The following is a 19,588-nucleotide window of genomic DNA, read 5'->3' on the forward strand; positions in this document are numbered from 1 at the left end:
ACTCTGGAGCAAAAACTATGTTCGCCTGAGAGGGACATGACTTTGGTTCAACAATTGGGCTTTTATGTGGGCCTATGGTGTTAATAAGTTGCCTGAGAAAGGTTTCGGATAGTTTCAAGGGTGTAATATGTTTTTTCTCCTCAAAGAATGCTGTCCTTGTTAGCTGTCACATTTCATTGTTAAACATAAGCAACCCACGAAATGGAAATTAAGATACTACAGAATTATGCAGGACTAAAACAGTGGACATCTTCTCTAGTTTCCTTCTCTTCTGTTTTCTAAGATAATTTGTGTTTCTGTGAATGCAGTAGGATTTGAAGACAGCTGTCCCTCCGTGTTTCCTATGCATTCAGTCAGTCAGTGCACTTCCCTGGCCACTGCCTGCACAGGATTATTTCTGATACTGACAGGAATGGTTTTTCATTGGCAGCTTTAAGCTCCTGCCTGTGCCTTACTGTGGGACATCCATCGCGCTATTTCCTGGTGCGGGAACAGGTCTCCATATTGGCATAATGGAATATCACAGTTCATCCTGAGACTGAAAAGGAGAAACAGGCTGTTTTCTTATTAAGTAATTTTCAAAATGTAAGACTGATAGCACTTTTGAGAGCTTTTCTGGATTTCGTCTGGCTTGTGATATTTGCATTTGTAATTGACCTCATTGCTGAACAAAGCACATGACCAGGCTCTAGATCAAATTTCATATTAGGAAGTTTTGAAAAGCATTATATTTGTAGACAGAGCGATTATTATATGTTATTATTTATATATATTATATTATTATATTAGCGATTTTATATCTCTTTACATATATAAATCATATTCTGGGTCTGTATTTCATGTGTAGTTATCAAATGATTTGATTAATTTTATAGTGGAAAAATTAATCCTACATCAGTAAGCATTTCACAGGGTGATTTTATCAGTTGTTTTCTGGAACATTCTACTCAAAGTGGGGAACTGAGGAAGGCTAAGCCTTTTGATTCTTTCAGAAATAACTGTGTTCTAGACCTCATACTATAGGATTTGCACAGTTTTATTTTTAGTCTATCCTGACAATCTCTCTTTTAATTGGTTCATCACGACCATTGGCACTCAAAATGATTCTTGTTACTGTTGTCTATCAGACCTGTTACTGTTTTCTGTTTCTTGTCCTTTTCCTGTTTTTGTCTTTCATTTTCCTGCCTTGTGTAGGTTCTTTTTTTTTTTTATTGTTTTGTTTTGTTTTGTTTCGAGACAGGGTTTCTCAGTGTAGCTTTGGTTGTCCTGGAATTCGCTCTGTAGACCAGGCTGGCCTCGAACTTGAAGAGCTCCGCCTGCCTCTGCCTCCCATGTGCTGGGATTAAAGGCTTGCACCACCACCGCCTAGCCTTTTATAGGTTCTTAACTAAGCATTATATTTGGAACTATTCCATTGAAAAACTCTAGGACAACTCTGAGGCCATTTCTGAGGCCTCTCAGCCTTAGTGTTTTCCCTCCTCCCCTGGTAACCAGGAATCTAACAATTACCCACATGTGTACTGAAATTTTGGGAACTTTCCATCTCCCTGAGTCTTTGTGAATATTCTCCAGATAAAACTCAGTTATTGAAATTGGGGCAAGATAACCCTTAAGATGTTGACTCAGTTCCTGATGTTTTGACTCTGTCCCTGGGAAGAGGTCAAAGTAACTCTCAAATGTTTCCTCTTACCTCACCTGATCTGGCAATCGCCCTCCAGCCCTGGCTCAGACCAATTATTGTTAATACCCTTTTGAATAAGCCAATCCCAATAGTTGGAAAACAACCCCCGAGTTTCTCCCGACCCTTGTTTCTGTGGCTTTTTGCTTCAAAAGTAGCCTGTACCAGCTATTCAAGGTCCTTGGCTTGAATGCTGAGTGACCTTGCCACCACAGAATTAAAATCCTCATGCTTTTACAGCAACTGTGGTGTGAGGGTGGTCTCTTGGGGTGACCCCTCCTTGTTGATTGGACTTCAGGGTCTAATACCATTTTCTCTTCTCCCTGTGCCTTTTAGTTTTTTGAGGTTGGGTCTTACTATGTAGCCCACACTGGCTTCAAATTCATATATCCCAAGATGGCTTAACTCTAAAGGCATCCTGCAATAGCGTTCTGAGTGCCTGGATTAGAGGTGTGTGTCACCATGTCCTCTCTCTAGGGAACACACCTTGAGTGTAAGAGTGAGACCCAATGGAAGACTGTAGCAGTGGTCTGGGCAATCTCAGCATCGTATTTATACTGGACGTTTCGTCTTGACCCTCCGTTGCTTGCTCTAAGTCATGCCAATACTAGGGAGATGTTTTAAGATACTTTAATACTCTAAGCTTTTGGTTAACTCCCTACCCCCAGTCCCACACCCCACCCACTGCCACGTTTTCGTCTCATTGTCTGTCAGTTACACAGCTTTCATTTAGAGTTTTTGCCTGGCAGGGTAGCGTGTCCCAGAGGCAGCAGTGACACCATTGATGGCCTCCTAAATTGCTTCTGCATCCTGTCTTACCACAGTTTGAACTTTCTGATGAGGGCTAGCCACCACTCTGGTGACTTTAAGCATTGGAGATGCTGTTTATGTCAGGGAAATAAAATGCCCTTTTTGCTAGGCCCACATAGAACCTGCTGTTGATATTGTGGTTAGCTCAGCACGGAGATCATGGTTTAGCAATTTTTTTTCCTGTGAAGGACTGTGTGGTAAATTTTCTTGGTTATATGACTTGCTAATAACTTTTCAACTTTGTCTTTGCACAAAGAGAGTTCATCTATTGAGTGTGACTTTATTCTTGTATTGATGTGGGATTCCTTTCTGTATGCTATGAGTATATTTTATTGCCTTTGGTTAATAAAGAAGCTATTTCGGTCAGTAGCTTAGCAGAATAGAGCAAGATGGAAATTCCAAGCAGATAGAGGAGGAAAGAAGGTGGAGTCAGTCGGAGATGCCATGTAGCCCTGAAAGGAGAAAGACACGAGCTGCTAGCAGGACCTTACCGGTAGGCAGGCCACAAACCTTGTGATAAAATATAAAATAATGGGTTAATTTAAGATCTAAGAACTAGCTAGAAATAATGCTTAAGCTATTGGTCAAACAGCATTACAATTAATATAGTTTCTGTGTGATTGTTTTGGGTCTGGGCGGCCAGGAAACGAGCAAGCGGAATGTGACTACAGAGATTTTACTTCCTGGCTGTAGTTTTTCTGAACCCTGTACTAGATGATAATGACTTACTCTGGGGTTCTAGTGTTATTATTGCCCCATATTGTATGGTTTTTGGTTAACCAAGATATTGTGGTTTCCACAGAGGTTATAATTTAGTCTTGTTTCATTTTCTGACAACTTGGAGCCCTGTGGCCAGTCCTGACCCTGTTCCTTTTTCATCTTTGGCTCTCCCTTTGTACTTTGAGTAGTACTGGAAAGGGGCTCTCACTGTGTTGGGACGTGCTTGCCGTGAGCATTAAAGTGAGAAGACCATGCTGCTCACTGTCACTGAGTCTTCTCAGCTCTCTGAGAGGTCTTTATGTAAGAATTGGATCAGGGTCCTTCAGTCAGCTGCTACTGGGAGACAGGCTGCTCCGCCTCCTGTTTATTTCTCGGGTTCCAGCTTTGCAGATCTTCATGCCTCTGGTGACCTGTGCTTCAACTTTGGGCCTTTTCCAGCACAGAGGAGGAGCTATCATTCATTTGCTACCAAATGCTCTTGAGTTGAATGAAAGCTCTCAGGTCTCTCTATTTGTGTCTGCAGATTGAGAGACAACTCACTTCTTTTGAGTTTTGCCCATAGGACCCCCTTGCGGATAACTGTGAATGGCATGAGGTAGACACTGAAAGCCCCAGCAGTGATTAAAAACAGTTCAGGGGCTGGTGAGAGGACCTAGTGTGCGAATACATTTGCTGCCAACCCTGATGCCTCAGATTCAACCCTGGAGATCCACGTGGTGGAAAGAGGGAACTGCTGCCTGCTGTCTGTCCTTTGACCTCCATACATCTACTATGGCACACGCATACATACACTTACACACGGCCCACGCACACCTTTATAAAGAAATGTAATTTCAGATATCCAATTCTATCTCAAGAGTAGTCACAGTTTTCTGGGGTTAGTTCTTAGGACGTGCATTTGAAGAGATAATATATACCTGTGTACGTTTGGCATTCATAGGATTGTTCTAAGTTTGAGATTTTTAACTCTTCTTAGACCTAGCTACACAATGACAGTTACGTTTTGTTATTTCTTCTTCTTCTTCTTCTTCTTCTTCTTCTTCTTCTTCTTCTTCTTCTTCTTCTTCTTCTTCTTCTTCTTCTTCTTCTTCTTCTCCTCCTCCTCCTCCTCCTCCTCCTCCTCCTCCTCCTCCTCCTCCTCCTCCTCCTCCCCCCCCCTCCTCCTCCTTTTCTTCTTTTTTAAGACATTGTTTCTCTGTGTAGCTCTGACTGTCTTGGAACTCTTTCTGTAGACCAAGCTGTCCTTGAACTCAGAGATCTACCTGCTTCTGCCTCCAAAGTGCTGGGATTAAAGGCGTATGCCACCTCTCCTGGCTCAAATTTGTATATTTATAAGGAGAAATAAAATAACAACTAACAAAATAATGTGTCCTGCTATGTAAATAGTTAGGCATGACTAGACTGGATGTCATAATTATGCAAATCCACAGAGCCACTATGAGAAGGAGGAGCAGACACAGGGTGGGAGGTCTGCTGGGTTGGGAACTTGATGTAGTTAGTGCTGTGACTTTAGCTGACCCAGCTTTATGATATACTGACAAACTTTAGTCAGGTTCTCAAAGTCTTCCCTTAACTTGACAACAACAAAGTTAGCACTGTTAGGACTGTAAAAACAAGTCAACCATGGTTTGGTTCTAGACCGAGCCGATTAGAAACAGGTTTTTACCTTCACAGCAGATCTTGAAGGACATGTGAAACTTGTGTTGCTTTTGGGATAAGTTTTTCTCTTGTGGAAATGTCCTCTGTGGGAGGTCTGGAATCTTATTTCCTGCTAATTAAGTCTCCATCATGCACGGCAAAATCGAGACAAACAAAAATAGCAGCATGGATTTCCAGGGCAACCTTCAATATTGGTATTGTTCTCTTTGGGAACTCCTCTTGTAATTAGCTTGTAGGCTGAACATTATAAATACTGCAAGAGTCACGGAGACTTGCAGTTTCTGAGTCGCAAATACTCTGGACACAAGGGATTCTACCACGGACTTTCCTTTTCTCATCTGAAACTCGAATTTCCTGTTGTCTTTGTCTCTTAATGCAATGTTTGATTTTCCTTTATCACATGCCAGTTTCTGCTTATTGTACATCATTGCTAATTTTTGTCTGTGAGAACAGAAAAACATCACAGCCAGCGTTGTGAACTAACGTTCTTCGTGTTCCTGGTTGGCAGTGGAAGAAGAAAATAGAAAGAATGGTTATCATTCAAGAAACCGGTGGACAGTTAAGTCTAGTGTGCCACTGAGGTCCTGACCAAGGCATTGCTGAGTGAGGTGCCAGTGTGTGTCAGTTCACAGGAAGCCTTAACAGCCTCTCTGGGGGGCTTGGACTTAAAGCCTCTGGAAAGAGTGCAAGCAGCAGGGCCTGGGGAATGTTTTCAAAACCTGTTTTTTTATCATCGTGGTTAGAAGAAATGGAATAGACTGACACTTTCCTAAAAAATGAAGCAATTTCAAGTAGTTTGATCACATTCTATATTTATGACTAAAAGAACTTTTTTTAATTCTCTAAAACCAATGGGAAGATAAACACATTGCATGGAACGATCCAGAATAGAATGAAAGAAGATTTTCTCCCAGTATCTATTTATTATTTAAACAGATCAATTAATTATGTTAAAGACCAGAAGTTTCTTTTGACAAGAATTCTCTAAATGTTATCTGCCTAACCGGTAATTAATTCACTTTCTGAAGTGTATTTTGGCCGCCAGGTGGCCCAGCTGATCACATCGAGAGGTTTTCAGAGGAGGATAATGGATTGATTAAAACCTACTTTTACAATCGTCTGCCCCGTATGGTCTCTGCCATACCTTGTTGAATACTCTTGTTCAGTGGGTCACTTGGCTCAGGCAAAGGTACAATCTCTTTGGCCCATTGACACTGTGTGGTCCCTTTCTGCCCACACAGTCTGTTCCTGAGGACATCTTTTAAACTTCTAGACTGTTATAACCAGAGAAAACTCTTTCAGCTCAGTCGTGGTTCTCCCTTCAGTTTTAATTCAATTTTTTAAAAATTCTTCTCTATCTAAGCGTCCTGACTGCAGTTTGCCCTCTCTCTCTTCTTCCCAGTCCTCCCCTCCAAGTCTCCCAGATCCACTCCTCTGTTTCCTGTCAGAAAAGAGCAGGGATATCAACCAACCACAGCATAACAAGATACAATAAGAGTAGATACAAATCCTCATATCAAGACTGGATGAGGTAACCCAGTGAGAGGAAAGGGCTCCTAAGTGCCAGCCAAAGAGTCAGAGACACCCTCCACTCCCATTAGTCACACAAGAACACCGAGATACACAGCTGTGACAGATATGCAGAGGACCTGGTGCAGACTCATGCAGGCTCCGTGGTTGTAGCTCCAATCTCTGTGAGCCCCTATGAGCCCCATTTATTTGATTCTGTGGGCCGTGCTCTTATGGTTTTCTTGACCCCTCTGACACCTCCCTCTCTTCAGTAGGGTTTCCTGAGCTCCACCTAATGTTTGGCTGTGGGTCTCTCAATCTGCTCCCATCGGTTGCTGGATGAAGCCTCTCTGCTGACGATTGGGCTAGGTGCTAATTTATTAGTGTACCATGTTGTATGTCATAGGGCCGCATTCAGGTTAGTTTTCCCCACCTAGCTCTATTCTGCTAAGCCACTGGCCTAAACAGCTTCTTTATTCATTAACCAATAAAAAGAACACATATATAGAAGGACTTCCCACACCAGTAGCAGAGTAGTAACTCAGTGTTTAAAGATAACAACATTGTAGTTTCTCATCAGAATGAAGAAATCTGCATTGATCTGCTTAACCTACTTTCATTCCAAGACCACATGGAAGTAAGCATCTTAGCACATCTTAGGCAGTGTATGGCAACCCACATCCCCAAGGATGGCAATGACAGCCATGGGATGCTGTGTTGCATCATTTGTTGATGTTTCTTCGATGCATTAGAATTTTTAGTAGGGGAATATATTTTGCTAAACAGGTTGTGTATGGTCTTGTGTTTTTCAAACTAATTTGACAGCAATACAGTGAACTTTTTGAATACCTTGTGCATCTTCGTGATTGACAGTTGCCAGTTCAGTCCTCCTTCCTGCACAACAGGCTTTTTTGCTCTGCCAAGTCAGATTTTAATATCATGCCTTCAGGTAAGTACTGGTGTTAGGTAGCTGCCCGCAAGGCCATTTGAGCTGTAAATGTAAGCACTGTGACAGACAGAGTCCAGTCCGATGAGCAGCCTTCCTGCAGTAGACCCCTGGGATTTAATATTTAGTAGCATATGTCTTCCTTTCTACCAGATGAGAATTATGGAAGTCATTATGCCCTGTTTCTGCCTTGCTTATAAAGCAACTTAAATAAATGTACAAACATGGCAGTCACTTAGTGTTCATGCTGCGCGTGCCAAGGGGTTTACTGTCCTTGTTTATGTTTGGGAAGTTTGTTTTAAATTCCAGGTCATGAGCCTTGCTCTTTCTCTCTCTAATATTAGGATGCTTTCTAGTGTCTGGATTACTGAGGAAATGAAATGCACTGTCTTTTGTTAATGACTAGCATGTGTCTAGCACATTCTAGAATGCTAAGTGGATGTCAGAGGACTTGCCTCAATTACACCAGTGATTTTTAACATTTTATGTCTGCTGTCACAATCTATTTCTCTTATAACTTTCATTTTTCTTTTCCAAAAGATAAGGTTTCATGCAGCGCAAGTTGACTTGAACTTATTACATAGTCAGGGATGACCTTGAACTCCTAATCCTTCTTCCTCAGCCTCCTGCGGAATTACAGGCACATCATCTCTTTTTCTTCTTTTTTCCTCCTTCTTATCTTTTTTGGTGGCATTAGGCCTTGAACCACGGCTTCCACACTCTATTGCTGAGCTCTGTGCCCAGCTCTTCTCATACTTCTCTACATGGATCCAGCTCAGATGCGAGCGAGGTATAAACAGCGGAAGGAAGGATTACAAAGAACACTAAGCAGGATCATGATAATCATTGCGAGCAGCTCTGCGTGGAGTTCATGGCAGAAATGATAGACTCGTTAAACAGTGTTTCCCAAGCCTAGGTTGCTAGGGGCTGGGCAGGTGAACACTGGAAGGCTCACTTGAACTTGAAAAATGAGTCAGGTGTATAATTTTTATGAAGTAAGAATATATGGGGCATCAAGCATGTCAACAATAGAACATACGAGACTTGCTCTAGCCATTACCCTCTCCTCAGGGATTGTATCCCCTCTAGTCCACTCACATCTAGATATGAGACCAGCCCGCTGCTCACACTCATGTCTAGATATGAGACCAGCCTGCTGCTCACACTCATGTCTAGATATGAGACCAGCCTGCTGCTCACACTCATGTCTAGATATGAGACCAGCTGCTCACACTCATGTCTAGATATGAGACCAGCCCGCTGCTCACACTCATGTCTAGATATGAGACCAGCCCGCTGCTCACACTCATGTCTAGATATGAGACCAGCCCGCTGCTCACACTCATGTCTAGATATGAGACCAGCCCGCTGCTCACACTCATGTCTAGATATGAGACCAGCCCGCTGCTCACACTCATGTCTAGATATGAGACCAGCCCGCTGCTCACACTTACGTCTAGATATGAGACCAGCTGCTCACATCATGTCTAGATTGGTGACCAACCCTCTGCATTCCCCAACCTCATCATGTAGTTAGTCTCACAAGTGTGCTGATCAGAAAGTTTATTTTCCCAGCTATGTGCTTTTTCAAATGCAAAGGCTCTGTTATAATTAAGCCAGGACAGAAGTATGACCTTGTACACTTTTTAGGAAACTGCATATTATGGGTTACTGCCTTTCTTGTGAGAGCTACAGTCTTCGTAGTTTTGCGTCTGTTAGCCCTCCTGGTATTCCTGACTTTTTTACAGCAAGGTGGAAACTCAGAATGTTAGTTTCCCTGTTTTGATTTCCCTTAGCCACATGTTTTATTTTCTGGCTCTAAGTAATATTTTCATTTGTGAGTCTGTTCTTTTTTTTGGGGGGGGGGAAGTCTTGGTTTTGGTGTTTTGAGACAGGGTTTCTTTGTGTAGTCTTGTTTTTTCTGGAACCCACTCTGTAGACCAGGCTGGCCTTCAACTTACAGAGATCCACCTGTTTAGGTGTGCGCCACCACTGTCTGAGTGACATTTTCATTAAAAAAAAAAAAACTATCTTGTATATGGCTAAATATTAAGTTTAAACACTAAGAAAAACTCACTGGTTCTTATTATGGGTTGTAACCCATAATAACAAGAGGGTTATTATGGTAATAACCAGAGGGCAAATGAAAGGACAAGGTGAAACTAGGGTATTGGTGCCTTAATCTGGTACCTACTTGATAAAGACTAAATTCTGGATCATTTGCAGTATTACATAATGAATTTTTTTTTTTTTTTTTTTTGGTTTTTCGAGACAGGGTTTCTCTGTGGTTTTGGAGCCTGTCCTGGAACTAGCTCTTGTAGACCAGGCTGGTCTCGAACTCACAGAGATCCGCCTGCCTCTGCCTCCCAAGTGCTGGGATTAAAGGCGTGCGCCACCACCGCCCAGCTTACATAATGAATTTTGTATTTTACAGATATATTTAGGCTTTTGAAATTAAATTAAGGTTGATGATTCTCGTTGTTCAGGATTGGCCTAAGTGAAAGTTAACTTTCGTCTTTGATGTCCTTCCCTGCTCTTGTTTTCTAGAAAAAAGCTTGGCCAGACCACAAGCGGGAATGCAGATGTCTTAAAAGCTGCAAGCCCAGATATCCCCCTGACTCTGTAAGACTTCTGGGGAGAGTCATCGTCAAACTTGTGAGTATACAGCCCATGAGAGAAGCCTGGATTTAATTTGATAAAAGCAATTGCTGATCCTATCCGTATTTAAGACAGACTGAATTTGTGTTAAGGTGGAGGGTGGATTGTCCCAGGCAGTATGGTAAGACAAGAAACCCGTGTTCCTTGAAACTCGGTCATTGACTTGATGACCATGGCTGTATGGCTCCTGTCTATAGAGATTTTGTAATCTCTCTCTTGAAGAGGCTTGGAGAAAGGACTCAGTGTTTAGTGGTGCTGGCTGCAATTCTGTTTCTGAAACCCATGTGATGGAAGGAGAGAACTGGCTTCTTAAGTTATTCACTGAGACACAGGCACACACACACACACACACACACACACACACACACTAAGTTCATGAATAAATAAATGTTTTTAAGAAGCTATGAAAATGGCATATAGAAAATAATATTTTAAAAAACCTCATTGTAGCTGGGTATGATAATATACACCTTTAATCCCAGTACTCAGGAGGCTGAGGCACGTGGATTGCTGTGCGTTTGAGCCCCACTTGGTCTACAGACTAATTTCCAGGACAGCCAGAGCTACATAGTGATGTAGTAGTGTATCATGTCTGAAAACAAACACAAAAATTTCATCCAATTATTCAAGTGTGGTCAAATATACTTATTTATATATTGGAGCGGTCACCTTTGTCTTCTCTTTCCCCTTCCCAGATGGACGAGAAGCCCTCAGAGTCAGAGAGACTCTACTCATTCTACGATCTGGAGTCCAGTAAGTGATTACTCATCTTTAAACCTGTCATTTGCCTACTGAACTTCCCTCCTTCCCTCTCCCTATCCCGCTCCTCCCCTTGTCTCCTCTCCCCAGAGGTTCAGTCCTGGCACTCAGCCTGTGGGCCACAACCATCAGAAACCAACTCCCATGGTCATAGGAACTGAGAAAATGCTCAGTAGTAAAATGACAGCTATGAAGTAGCAATGAAAATGGTGATATGGTTGGGGGTCAGCACAGTATGAGGACCTGTATTGAAGGGTCGCAGTGTTAGGAGGGTTGAGAACCTTCTAGGTCTAGGGCCTCACTCATGGTAGGCACACCCTTAGCCACTGAGTGACCTTCACACACATACTGCTTTTAATGACGACTTTACTTTTCTGTGTTTTTCACATGAAACAGACCTGAAGAAGTCTTTGTTTTGATAAACAGCATTTGTAAAGATCTACAGTAGGCATAGTCATAGTGTCAATGGTAATAAATTATTATTTAAGAAATCATGGGCTAATTATTCTGTTGGACAAATAATTGGAAGAAAATATGCACACCTGACATGAGGAGGAGCGTTAGTTCAATCTGATGTGTCTTTTCAAGTTTTAATAGAGAACTAATTAGTCATTTTTCTTTGCAGTACTGCTGTGTAATTAACACCGTTTGCAGTGAATTTGACGATTAGCATTAGCCCTGCTCAGGAACAAACCATTGCGTTGCCTTTGGTGAAATGCTCTCAGATGTTACTAGCGTGATAGTGCACTCTTAGCCTTAATATGTCATTTGTAATGACATATAATTTAAATGTGGTATGATAATTTAAGATAATGCTCAAGGAATCCATATTGGCTTTAGAAAAATCTCTTTTTATGTGTGTATGTTTTAGGAAATGTAATTGACACATAAAGTATCTAAACAAATTTATGGTGTCCAGTGTATGTATATAATATGTAACAGTAAAATCGGGGTAGTTAGCATTACCATTTCAAAAAGTGTATCATTGTGTATACTGGGAACCTTTTGGAAGTTGAAATGTTTCAGTAGAGTAATTCAGCATCAATATATAATAAGTAATGAAAATATCAGAATGGCAGGTGTTTTATGTCAGAAGTGTGTCATGATTTTGTGTTGGAAACCCTTTGACTATTTTCATCTGGTAAGGGCTTAAGCCTGTATGCCATGGCATAGCAGTATGGATTCCTCCCAGCTAGCTGTATTTTGGTACCCATCACCTAACCTCTCTTCCCTCTAATCCCGCTGTCCTTTCTCGCATCCGGTGATCACTGTTTCACTGTTTTGTTTGAGATCTGCTTATTTCCTGGCTACCTTTGTCAACTCGATTCAGTCACCTGAGAGGAGAAGGCTCAGATGAGAACTGCTTGGATCTGGTGGGCGTGTGAACATTTCTGCGTGGGATCATTTAGTTACTAGTGCATGTAGGAGAGCCCAGCCCATTCTGTAGGGCATTTCATTTGTCTGCCCCTCCTCTCCCTGCTACTGAGTTATTTTGAATTCTGTATGTAGTCTAAATATTAGTCCCTTGTGATGAATGACTTGCTGGTTTTTGTCTCTGTGCTGTACTGTTGTAGGAGCGGTGGGCTGCGTTCCTGCCGCCCCAGCTCCCAGCCACCGGCTAGCTTTACCCAAAATAATTACATGGAAACTGTATTCTTTTAAACACTGCTTGGCCCATTAGCTCTAGCCTCTTATTGGCTAGTTCTCACATCTAGATTAACCCATTTCTAATAATCTATGTACCACCACGAGGTGGTAGCTTACCAGGAAAGATCTTAACCTGCATCTGTCTAGAGTGGGAGAATCATGGCGACTGCCTGACTCAGCTTCTTTCTCCCAGAATTCTGTTCTGTAATAATCTGTGTAACACCACAAGGTGGCTTACCAGGAAAGATCTTAATGTGCGTCTGTCTGGAGTGGGAGAATCATGGCGACTGCTTGACTTGGCTTCTTTCTCCCAGCATTCTGTTCTGTCTACTCTGCCTACCTAATTTTCTGTCCTATCAAAGGCCAAGCAGTTTCTTTATTAGTTAACCAATAAAAGCAACAGATAGATACAAGACCCACCTCCATCACTGTACTGATTGTATTCTTTTTTTTTTTTTTTTTTTTTTCTTTTTTGAGACAGGGTTTCTCTGTAGCTTTGGTGCCTATCCTGGAACTAGCTCTTGCAAGACCAGGCTGTCTTCGAACTCATAGAGATCCACCTGCCTCTGCCTCCCGAATGCTGGGATTAAAGGCGTGCACCACCACCAGGGCTGATTGTATTCTTTATACAGGTATTTTTATTATTGTTTATTGGGTCTTGTTTTTTAATTTCTGTTTCTCTTAGTAGTATTTTGTGGTTATAGTCAAAAGCTTTGTGCTCAGATCAGTGTCCTAAACCTTTTATGTTTGTTCATTAAATGTTTCATGGTTTTGGATCATATATTTATGTTTTTGATACGTTTAATATTGCCTTTGTGTATGAAGAGAAATAGAGTTCTAGTTTCGTTCTTCTATATATGAATATCTACTTTCCTGGCATGATTTATTGAAGGCGCCATCTTTTCCTTTAATATGTATTTGTAGCAACTTTGCCGAGAGTCATGTGGTGTGGGCACAGATGATTTCTGGCCTCTCTGTTCTGGTGCAGTGATGGGCAGGTCTGCTGTCATGTCCATGGCATGTTCTTCAGTGATGATGGGCTTGTCATGTGTTTCTCACATGAGATGTGTCACGTCTCTATCGTTGCTACTCTGGGTGGCTTCGGCTTTCCAAATGTTTCTCCTGTTCTTGGGAAGTTTGTCATTGTTGATCTCTAGGAATCACATTGAGTTCTTAAGTCACCTGGGAGACTGTGGGTGTCTTAACAATGTTAATTGTTCTAACTCATGCACGTGGGCTGTTTTCTTTAACGTTTATCTTCTCCCTCCCTCCCTCCCTCCCTCCCTCCCTCCCTCCCTCCCTCCCTCCCTCCCTACCTCCCTCCCTCCACCCTCCTTCCTCTCTTTCCTTCTTCCTCCCTCCCTCCCTTCCTCCTCTTCAGCTTCTTTCATCAGAATTTTGTAACTGCATAGGGTTTCGCTCCTCTGGTTAAATTTCTTCCTGCATGTCTCATTTTGGGGTCACAGTTGTGACACACATTGTTTTGTTTCTTTTGTCATTAAGTTTGCCATTAATGTATAAAAAGTTTAGCCGGGCTGTGGTGGCGCATGCCTTTAATCAATCCCAGCACTCTGGAGGCAGAGGTAGGCAGATCTCTGTGAGTTCAAGGCCAGCCTGGTCTACGAGAGAGTGCTAGGACAGGCTCCAAAGCTACAGAGAAATCCTTTCTTAAAGAAGAAAAAAAAATCTTAGTAACTTTTATACTGGTTTTGTACCCTGGAACATTACAGAATTATTTTATTTTATGCCAGTTTTGTATCCTGGAACATTACAGAATTACTATCAGCTTTAGCTCTTTTCTTATGTCTGGTGTCTTTCTCTTTAACCCCAATGTAAGGAGAAGAAGCATAGCCTTCCATCCCTGTCTCTGTTTGTCCAACCTGGGCAGATTTTTGTTATGGTACACATTTTGTCTGACAAACTTCGATTGTTTAAACTTCATATGAACTTCGGATATCTAATTTTCTGCCTTTTTAACCTTTCAGATAATACTGTTTATGAGTCAGTTGTAACCTACTCATGAATTATTATGGGGAAAAGTCAGTTTAAATTCACTGCTTTAATTAGAATTTATGGTGGTACAGCTGTGCACTGTGTTGTAAAAGATCTGGTTACTCGCAGCTGGTTTGGGTTGCTGTACTTTTAGAGTCCGTCTGTGCATTTATTTATTTGTTTGCTTGTTTGTTTGATAACTCTGTGATCTATTTTGTAGATAAAGCTGGATAGAATTTAACCGATATGATATGTTTCATGATTTGTAGTTGTCAGGATAGATTGCATGTCAGGAAAGATCTTGTTTAATAGCCATCATTGCACACCTGAAAATTATCCATGATATCCACTTGGTGATTATACTCTTTATTCTCTTTACAAAAAAGATATTGACAAACTCACCGAAGATAAGAAAGAGGGCCTGAGGCAACTTGCAATGACATTCCAGCATTTCATGAGAGAAGAGATACAGGATGCTTCTCAACTGCCGCCATCTTTTGACCTTTTTGAAGCTTTTGCAAAAGTAAGTTTGAAGATTCGTCTCTGTGTTCGTGCTGTGAGTCAGTCTTTTACCCTTTGCTGTCTGCAAACGTGTCTAGAGCCTCCATGGTACATTGAAGACTGTTAGAACCGTGATGGTACACTGTAGACGGTTAATGCCTGGTATCACTGCCTGTCTAAATGAGCAAGCAATGAAGGAATTCGGTATTGCCTGGACTGAAAAGGGTCTTTTCTGCTTTTTCAATAATGATACTGGAGATTTTCCATTGCTAATACTGCAAACATCTACTTTGGAGAGTTCACTGTCTTTTTTCAAAAGAACACAGCCTATCTGTTTCATTACTTTCTACTGAAGAATTTCGTTTTATTGTTGGACTTATTTTTAATTTTGTTTTTTTTTTTAGTCAAGTGAAAAAAAATCTATTGGAATCTATTCTGATTATCTGACTTTTAAATAATTTGAAAACACCTTGGTTTCTGACTTAGAATAATTTAAAGATCAGATTAGTGGGATCTGTTAAAGAAAGAAAACAGACTTACTTAGTGTTCATCTGTGCTGTGTTAGTGGGAGTTACATGAAGTGTCCTGATTGAGAATGAGCCTGCACGTTTGCTTTGGCCCAGGCAGCAAGGATGCAGTGGGCGGACGGCGCGTGCCTGGCACTACCTACTCTGCTCTGGGTCTGCTGTCTTTGTCCATTTCTTTTTAATGGTCGTCATGTTTTACATTGGAAGATGACTTTGCCATTTACCTTGAAATTTGTAAAATATGGATTTTATAGCATCCCCTGGTTATTTTAAAGTATGCTTTTGAAATTACCTATTTGGTGAACTTAAATGTGATTATTTTAATTGCTAGAGATTATTCTCGATTTTTATTTTTAAAGTCTGTCCTATGTTTTTCTGATAATATGATCTTAGCATTCTATTCCGGTTTGTCTATAATTTGAAGTTGGTCTGAAATACGATGGCTGCTCCCTGCTTGTTTATTTCACATGTTCTTGAAAAATTATAGCCTCTCGTAGTCCCATAGGTACAGCCACACAGCCTCTCGTAGTCCCATAGGTACAGCCACACAGCCTCTCTTAGTTCCATAGTGCACACAGCCTCCTCGGTGTGAAGCACTGAAAATGTGTGCGGTGTCTGGTGCTTCGTCTCTCACCCCTACAGTGCCGCTGCTCTGTGGTGTCATTTCATTTCTGCTGTCGGAAATATCTTCTAAACAAGCGTAATTACAGTGTATATTCACATAGAATGTCTTCAGACATAGCTAAACCTAAAACGTGAGTGGATGCCGTGTTCCTGTTGTTTATTGTTAAACATCTTCGATGGCGTTTATCTTGTGGAACTCTTTCTATGTCGGGCATGAGAAGCGTTCTGGCCTTGCAGTGAAAGTGGGTAGATGTTTTGCTAAATTTTGAATAATAAGCAGTCCTTCTCCACACACACTTGTAGTCATGCTTGCTATAAAAGTGGAACTTTTCGGCCTGGGGAGAGCTCTCAGATGCAAAAGTGTTGACCACACAAGCAGACACTGTGGACTTCCAACCCCAGTACCCATGTAAAGGGTGGCTGTGGGGGTGCATGCTTGCAACCCTAGAGTGCATATTACAAGCTGGTCCATGGGGCTCCCTGGCCCACCCACCAGTCACTTGTCCAGTCAGGAAGTCCCAGGTCTCAGTGAAAATCTCTCTCCAAAAACCAAGATGAGTGGTTCCCAAGGAGCAACAGAGGAACACACAGCTGCACAAGTGCACACATGTGTGCACACACACCCACACAAGTGCGCACATGTGTGCACGCACAGAGGTAAACACATATGTCATCGAGATTTTGGAGTCTAGTTGGGCTCAGATATGTAACTTGTCCTAAGATATCTTTAGTAAAAGTCAGAGGAAAACAGATAATTAGCTGGACTCCCGTGCCTCTTTGCCAAAGTGTCGTCAGGTTGTGGTTATTTTTCTGCTTATAAATTTATCTGTAGAAGAGATCACTCTCTTGCTTTTCCTTCCTCAGGAAAATGATCTTAAGCTAATCAGTGTCCTTCAGACCACAGAGAGGCCCAGAGTACTGAGTGTATAGGAATGCGCAGGCCTCTTCGGCACCCCATGGGTGGAAGGCACTGGGCGGAGGACCGTTCCACTCTTCTAGCTCGTACCTACTTTATCGTCATTTTACAGTCATCCAGAGAGAGGATGCTCTCTAGTAGTAGTGCATGCCCTCTTGCGTGCCATATACAAATTGTCCATACATGGCTTTCACGTGCGGTCCTCCTTGGTCTGTGAAATGGGGCTTTCCCTGGCCTCAAGGCAAAGACCGTGTGTTCTGGGTTGGTTTTGGTCTCTTTTATATTCATTTATGTAATATGTCAGCATTCGACTCAATACACGTTTGTTTTAGCCTGAGTCTTTGTCACCAAAGGCCCACGGCATATTTTGGTAGGAGCGAATCTTGTTTATTCAAGCTGGGCCCAGTCAAGGACACATCCCTCAAAGCTGTCTCTACTGGTGGCCTTAGCTGCTGGACCCTCTGGTGGAGGGTGGACCCCTCTGGAGTTTCCGGTGGAAGAGTAATGGTTCCTCTACTAGAGCAGGTTCTTAGAATGCTTCTAAAGTTGTAGTTTTTGCCCAGAAAAATTTCCACCAATACTCTAGAGACCTGTTGAGTGGGTATTTGGTGGGTCACAGTCTCAAGGACTTCTTAGCATTGGCATTGGGTTTGCTTTTATCACCCCCACAATAAGTGAACAGCAATTGACGTGTAGATCCCAGGAATTTCCCATGTGCTGTAGCCAACAAATTTGTTGTTTTGTTGTAAAGTTGAGCACCATGAGATATATTAGAATGAATCCCCCCCATCCCAAGCACAGCTATCAAGGAGGCCTCTCACTGAGAATTAGAAATTGACCAGAATTTGAGACGCTCTGTCTGCAGATTGTCTGCAGTGGTGTTGAGAGGCTGGTGGGGAGTGTGGTGCTCTCATTGGCTACCCAGTGGGGCATCCATGAGAGAAGATTGAGAAGGTCAGTGTGTGGAAGATAGGCTCAGTCGTGTGGTTCTTCCTGTCAGATTTTGAACGAAAGCTGGATGCTTCCCGTTCCCATTGCTGATGACCTGCCCTGGCCTCCAGAAGTCCCACACAAGAAGAGCTGATGCCATGAGATCTGGTGGATGAGAGAGAGAGAGAGAGAGAGAGAGAGAGAGAGAGAGAGAGAGAGAGAGAGAGAGAGAGAGAGGCAGGAACCATTCACAGATCCTTTAATTGTGTGCTAGTGGTTTCTTCTGAAACTTAAAATCTATGTTCTTGGGGGCTATTAAAAAAAACTCTGAAATTTGAGGAAGGGGGTAGTGGTGACTGCCTCTGCCTCTGAGAATAACAGAGGCAGCCGAGGGGCGGGAGGTGGCTGGACATGTCAGTGAGAGCTTAGAGGAGGTGATTAGTCACCAGCTCATTAGCTCCCCCTTTGCCTCCTCCCTCCGAGCCCTCCCCTTCTCCTCCTGTACCACACATTTGCTCTTCTGCTTTTACTGCCTTACGAAGTTTCTAGTTAGGTGTTGAGGTGGATTCATCTTGGAAGGGCAAATAAAGACTGCTCTAATGAAGTCTTCAGGTCGAGTCCTAGACATTTGCTCCAAATGCAGAGAAAGAGTGTATAGTAATTCTAGTTATTAACTTACAAGACCAGAAAAGCACAGCTAGTGAGTCCCGATTCATTTACTTAGTTAAAAAATATTATTATTTTTATGTGTTTGGGTCATGCTTTCATGTAATTAAGTGCACCTCATGTGTGCTGTGCCCACACAGGCCAAAGAGAGCACTGTATCCCTTGTAACTGAAATCACATACAGTTGTTAACAGCCTTTGGGTGCTGAGACTCAAACCCGGGTCCTCTGAAGAACAGCCAATGCTCTTAACCGCTGAGACATCTCTGCAACCTCGAGAGGACAGTTTAAATGGCTGCTGGGTGGTGTGACAGTTAAGTCATTTTCTCAAAGCAAGAAGTGAAAATCTTCTGGTCTATATTCTTCATTCTGTGCATTTGTATGTACACACTCAGACACAACACACACACACAGATAGACAAATACAGATAGGAGAATTTCACTTTCTCTCTTTGAGAAAATACATGTGTGTGTGTTCACATGTAAATAGGATGTTAGTATCTCCTTTGTGTGTAAAAATGAGGACTAAGTTGCTTGGTAAGTAGCTGGCGCATTCCTATGAACGTCTATTGCTGTTGCTCTGCCCCCCTGCATTATTGGTATTTGAGGATAAAATGTCAGCGTTTTATGCCTCCCAGTGCTGTCGTTCAGCCTTGAGCACAGACTGCGACCAGTTGTAAACCTGAGTTTCAGACGGTTGCTCACTGTTGTGCTCAGTGCCGGTGTCTCTTGAGATGTTGTCAATTACCTGTCTTCCTGAGAAGAAATTTTGCGGCCAGAAAATAATATCTCCACCCTCATAAGCTATTTTTGTTTCAGTCCACAGCTATTGTTGCAAAACCCCCTTCTGCCTTCGCTTGTAGCCGCTCACTTGACTCCTGAGTGTTTCCTGCAGGTCGTGTAAAAAGGAGGTGATGGATGAATTCTGTTTCACAGCTGGACCTGAAGAGGGGGAGAAAGCTAAATTACAAGTGTTTTCGTTATCGTTACTTTCTGACATGGACTGCACCCTGTAATATTTCTATTCATCATAATTGTTAGAATGGTT

General features: G+C 42.2%; 1 protein-coding gene across 1 annotated transcript in view; it reads left to right on the plus strand.

The window, feature by feature from the left end:
- The window catches only part of Smyd3 (SET and MYND domain containing 3), a 553,720-nt gene that overhangs the window by 109,402 nt on the left and 424,730 nt on the right, over positions 1–19,588 (plus strand). Inside the window, exons 3-5 of the mRNA XM_057770627.1 lie at positions 9,870–9,977; positions 10,676–10,733; positions 14,765–14,901. Of these exons, the coding sequence (XP_057626610.1) occupies positions 9,870–9,977; positions 10,676–10,733; positions 14,765–14,901 (303 nt within the window). The remainder of the gene's footprint in view (positions 1–9,869; positions 9,978–10,675; positions 10,734–14,764; positions 14,902–19,588) is intronic.

This window comes from Chionomys nivalis, chromosome 5 (genome assembly GCF_950005125.1).
Source record: "Chionomys nivalis chromosome 5, mChiNiv1.1, whole genome shotgun sequence".
Taxonomy (NCBI): Eukaryota; Metazoa; Chordata; class Mammalia; order Rodentia; family Cricetidae; genus Chionomys; species Chionomys nivalis.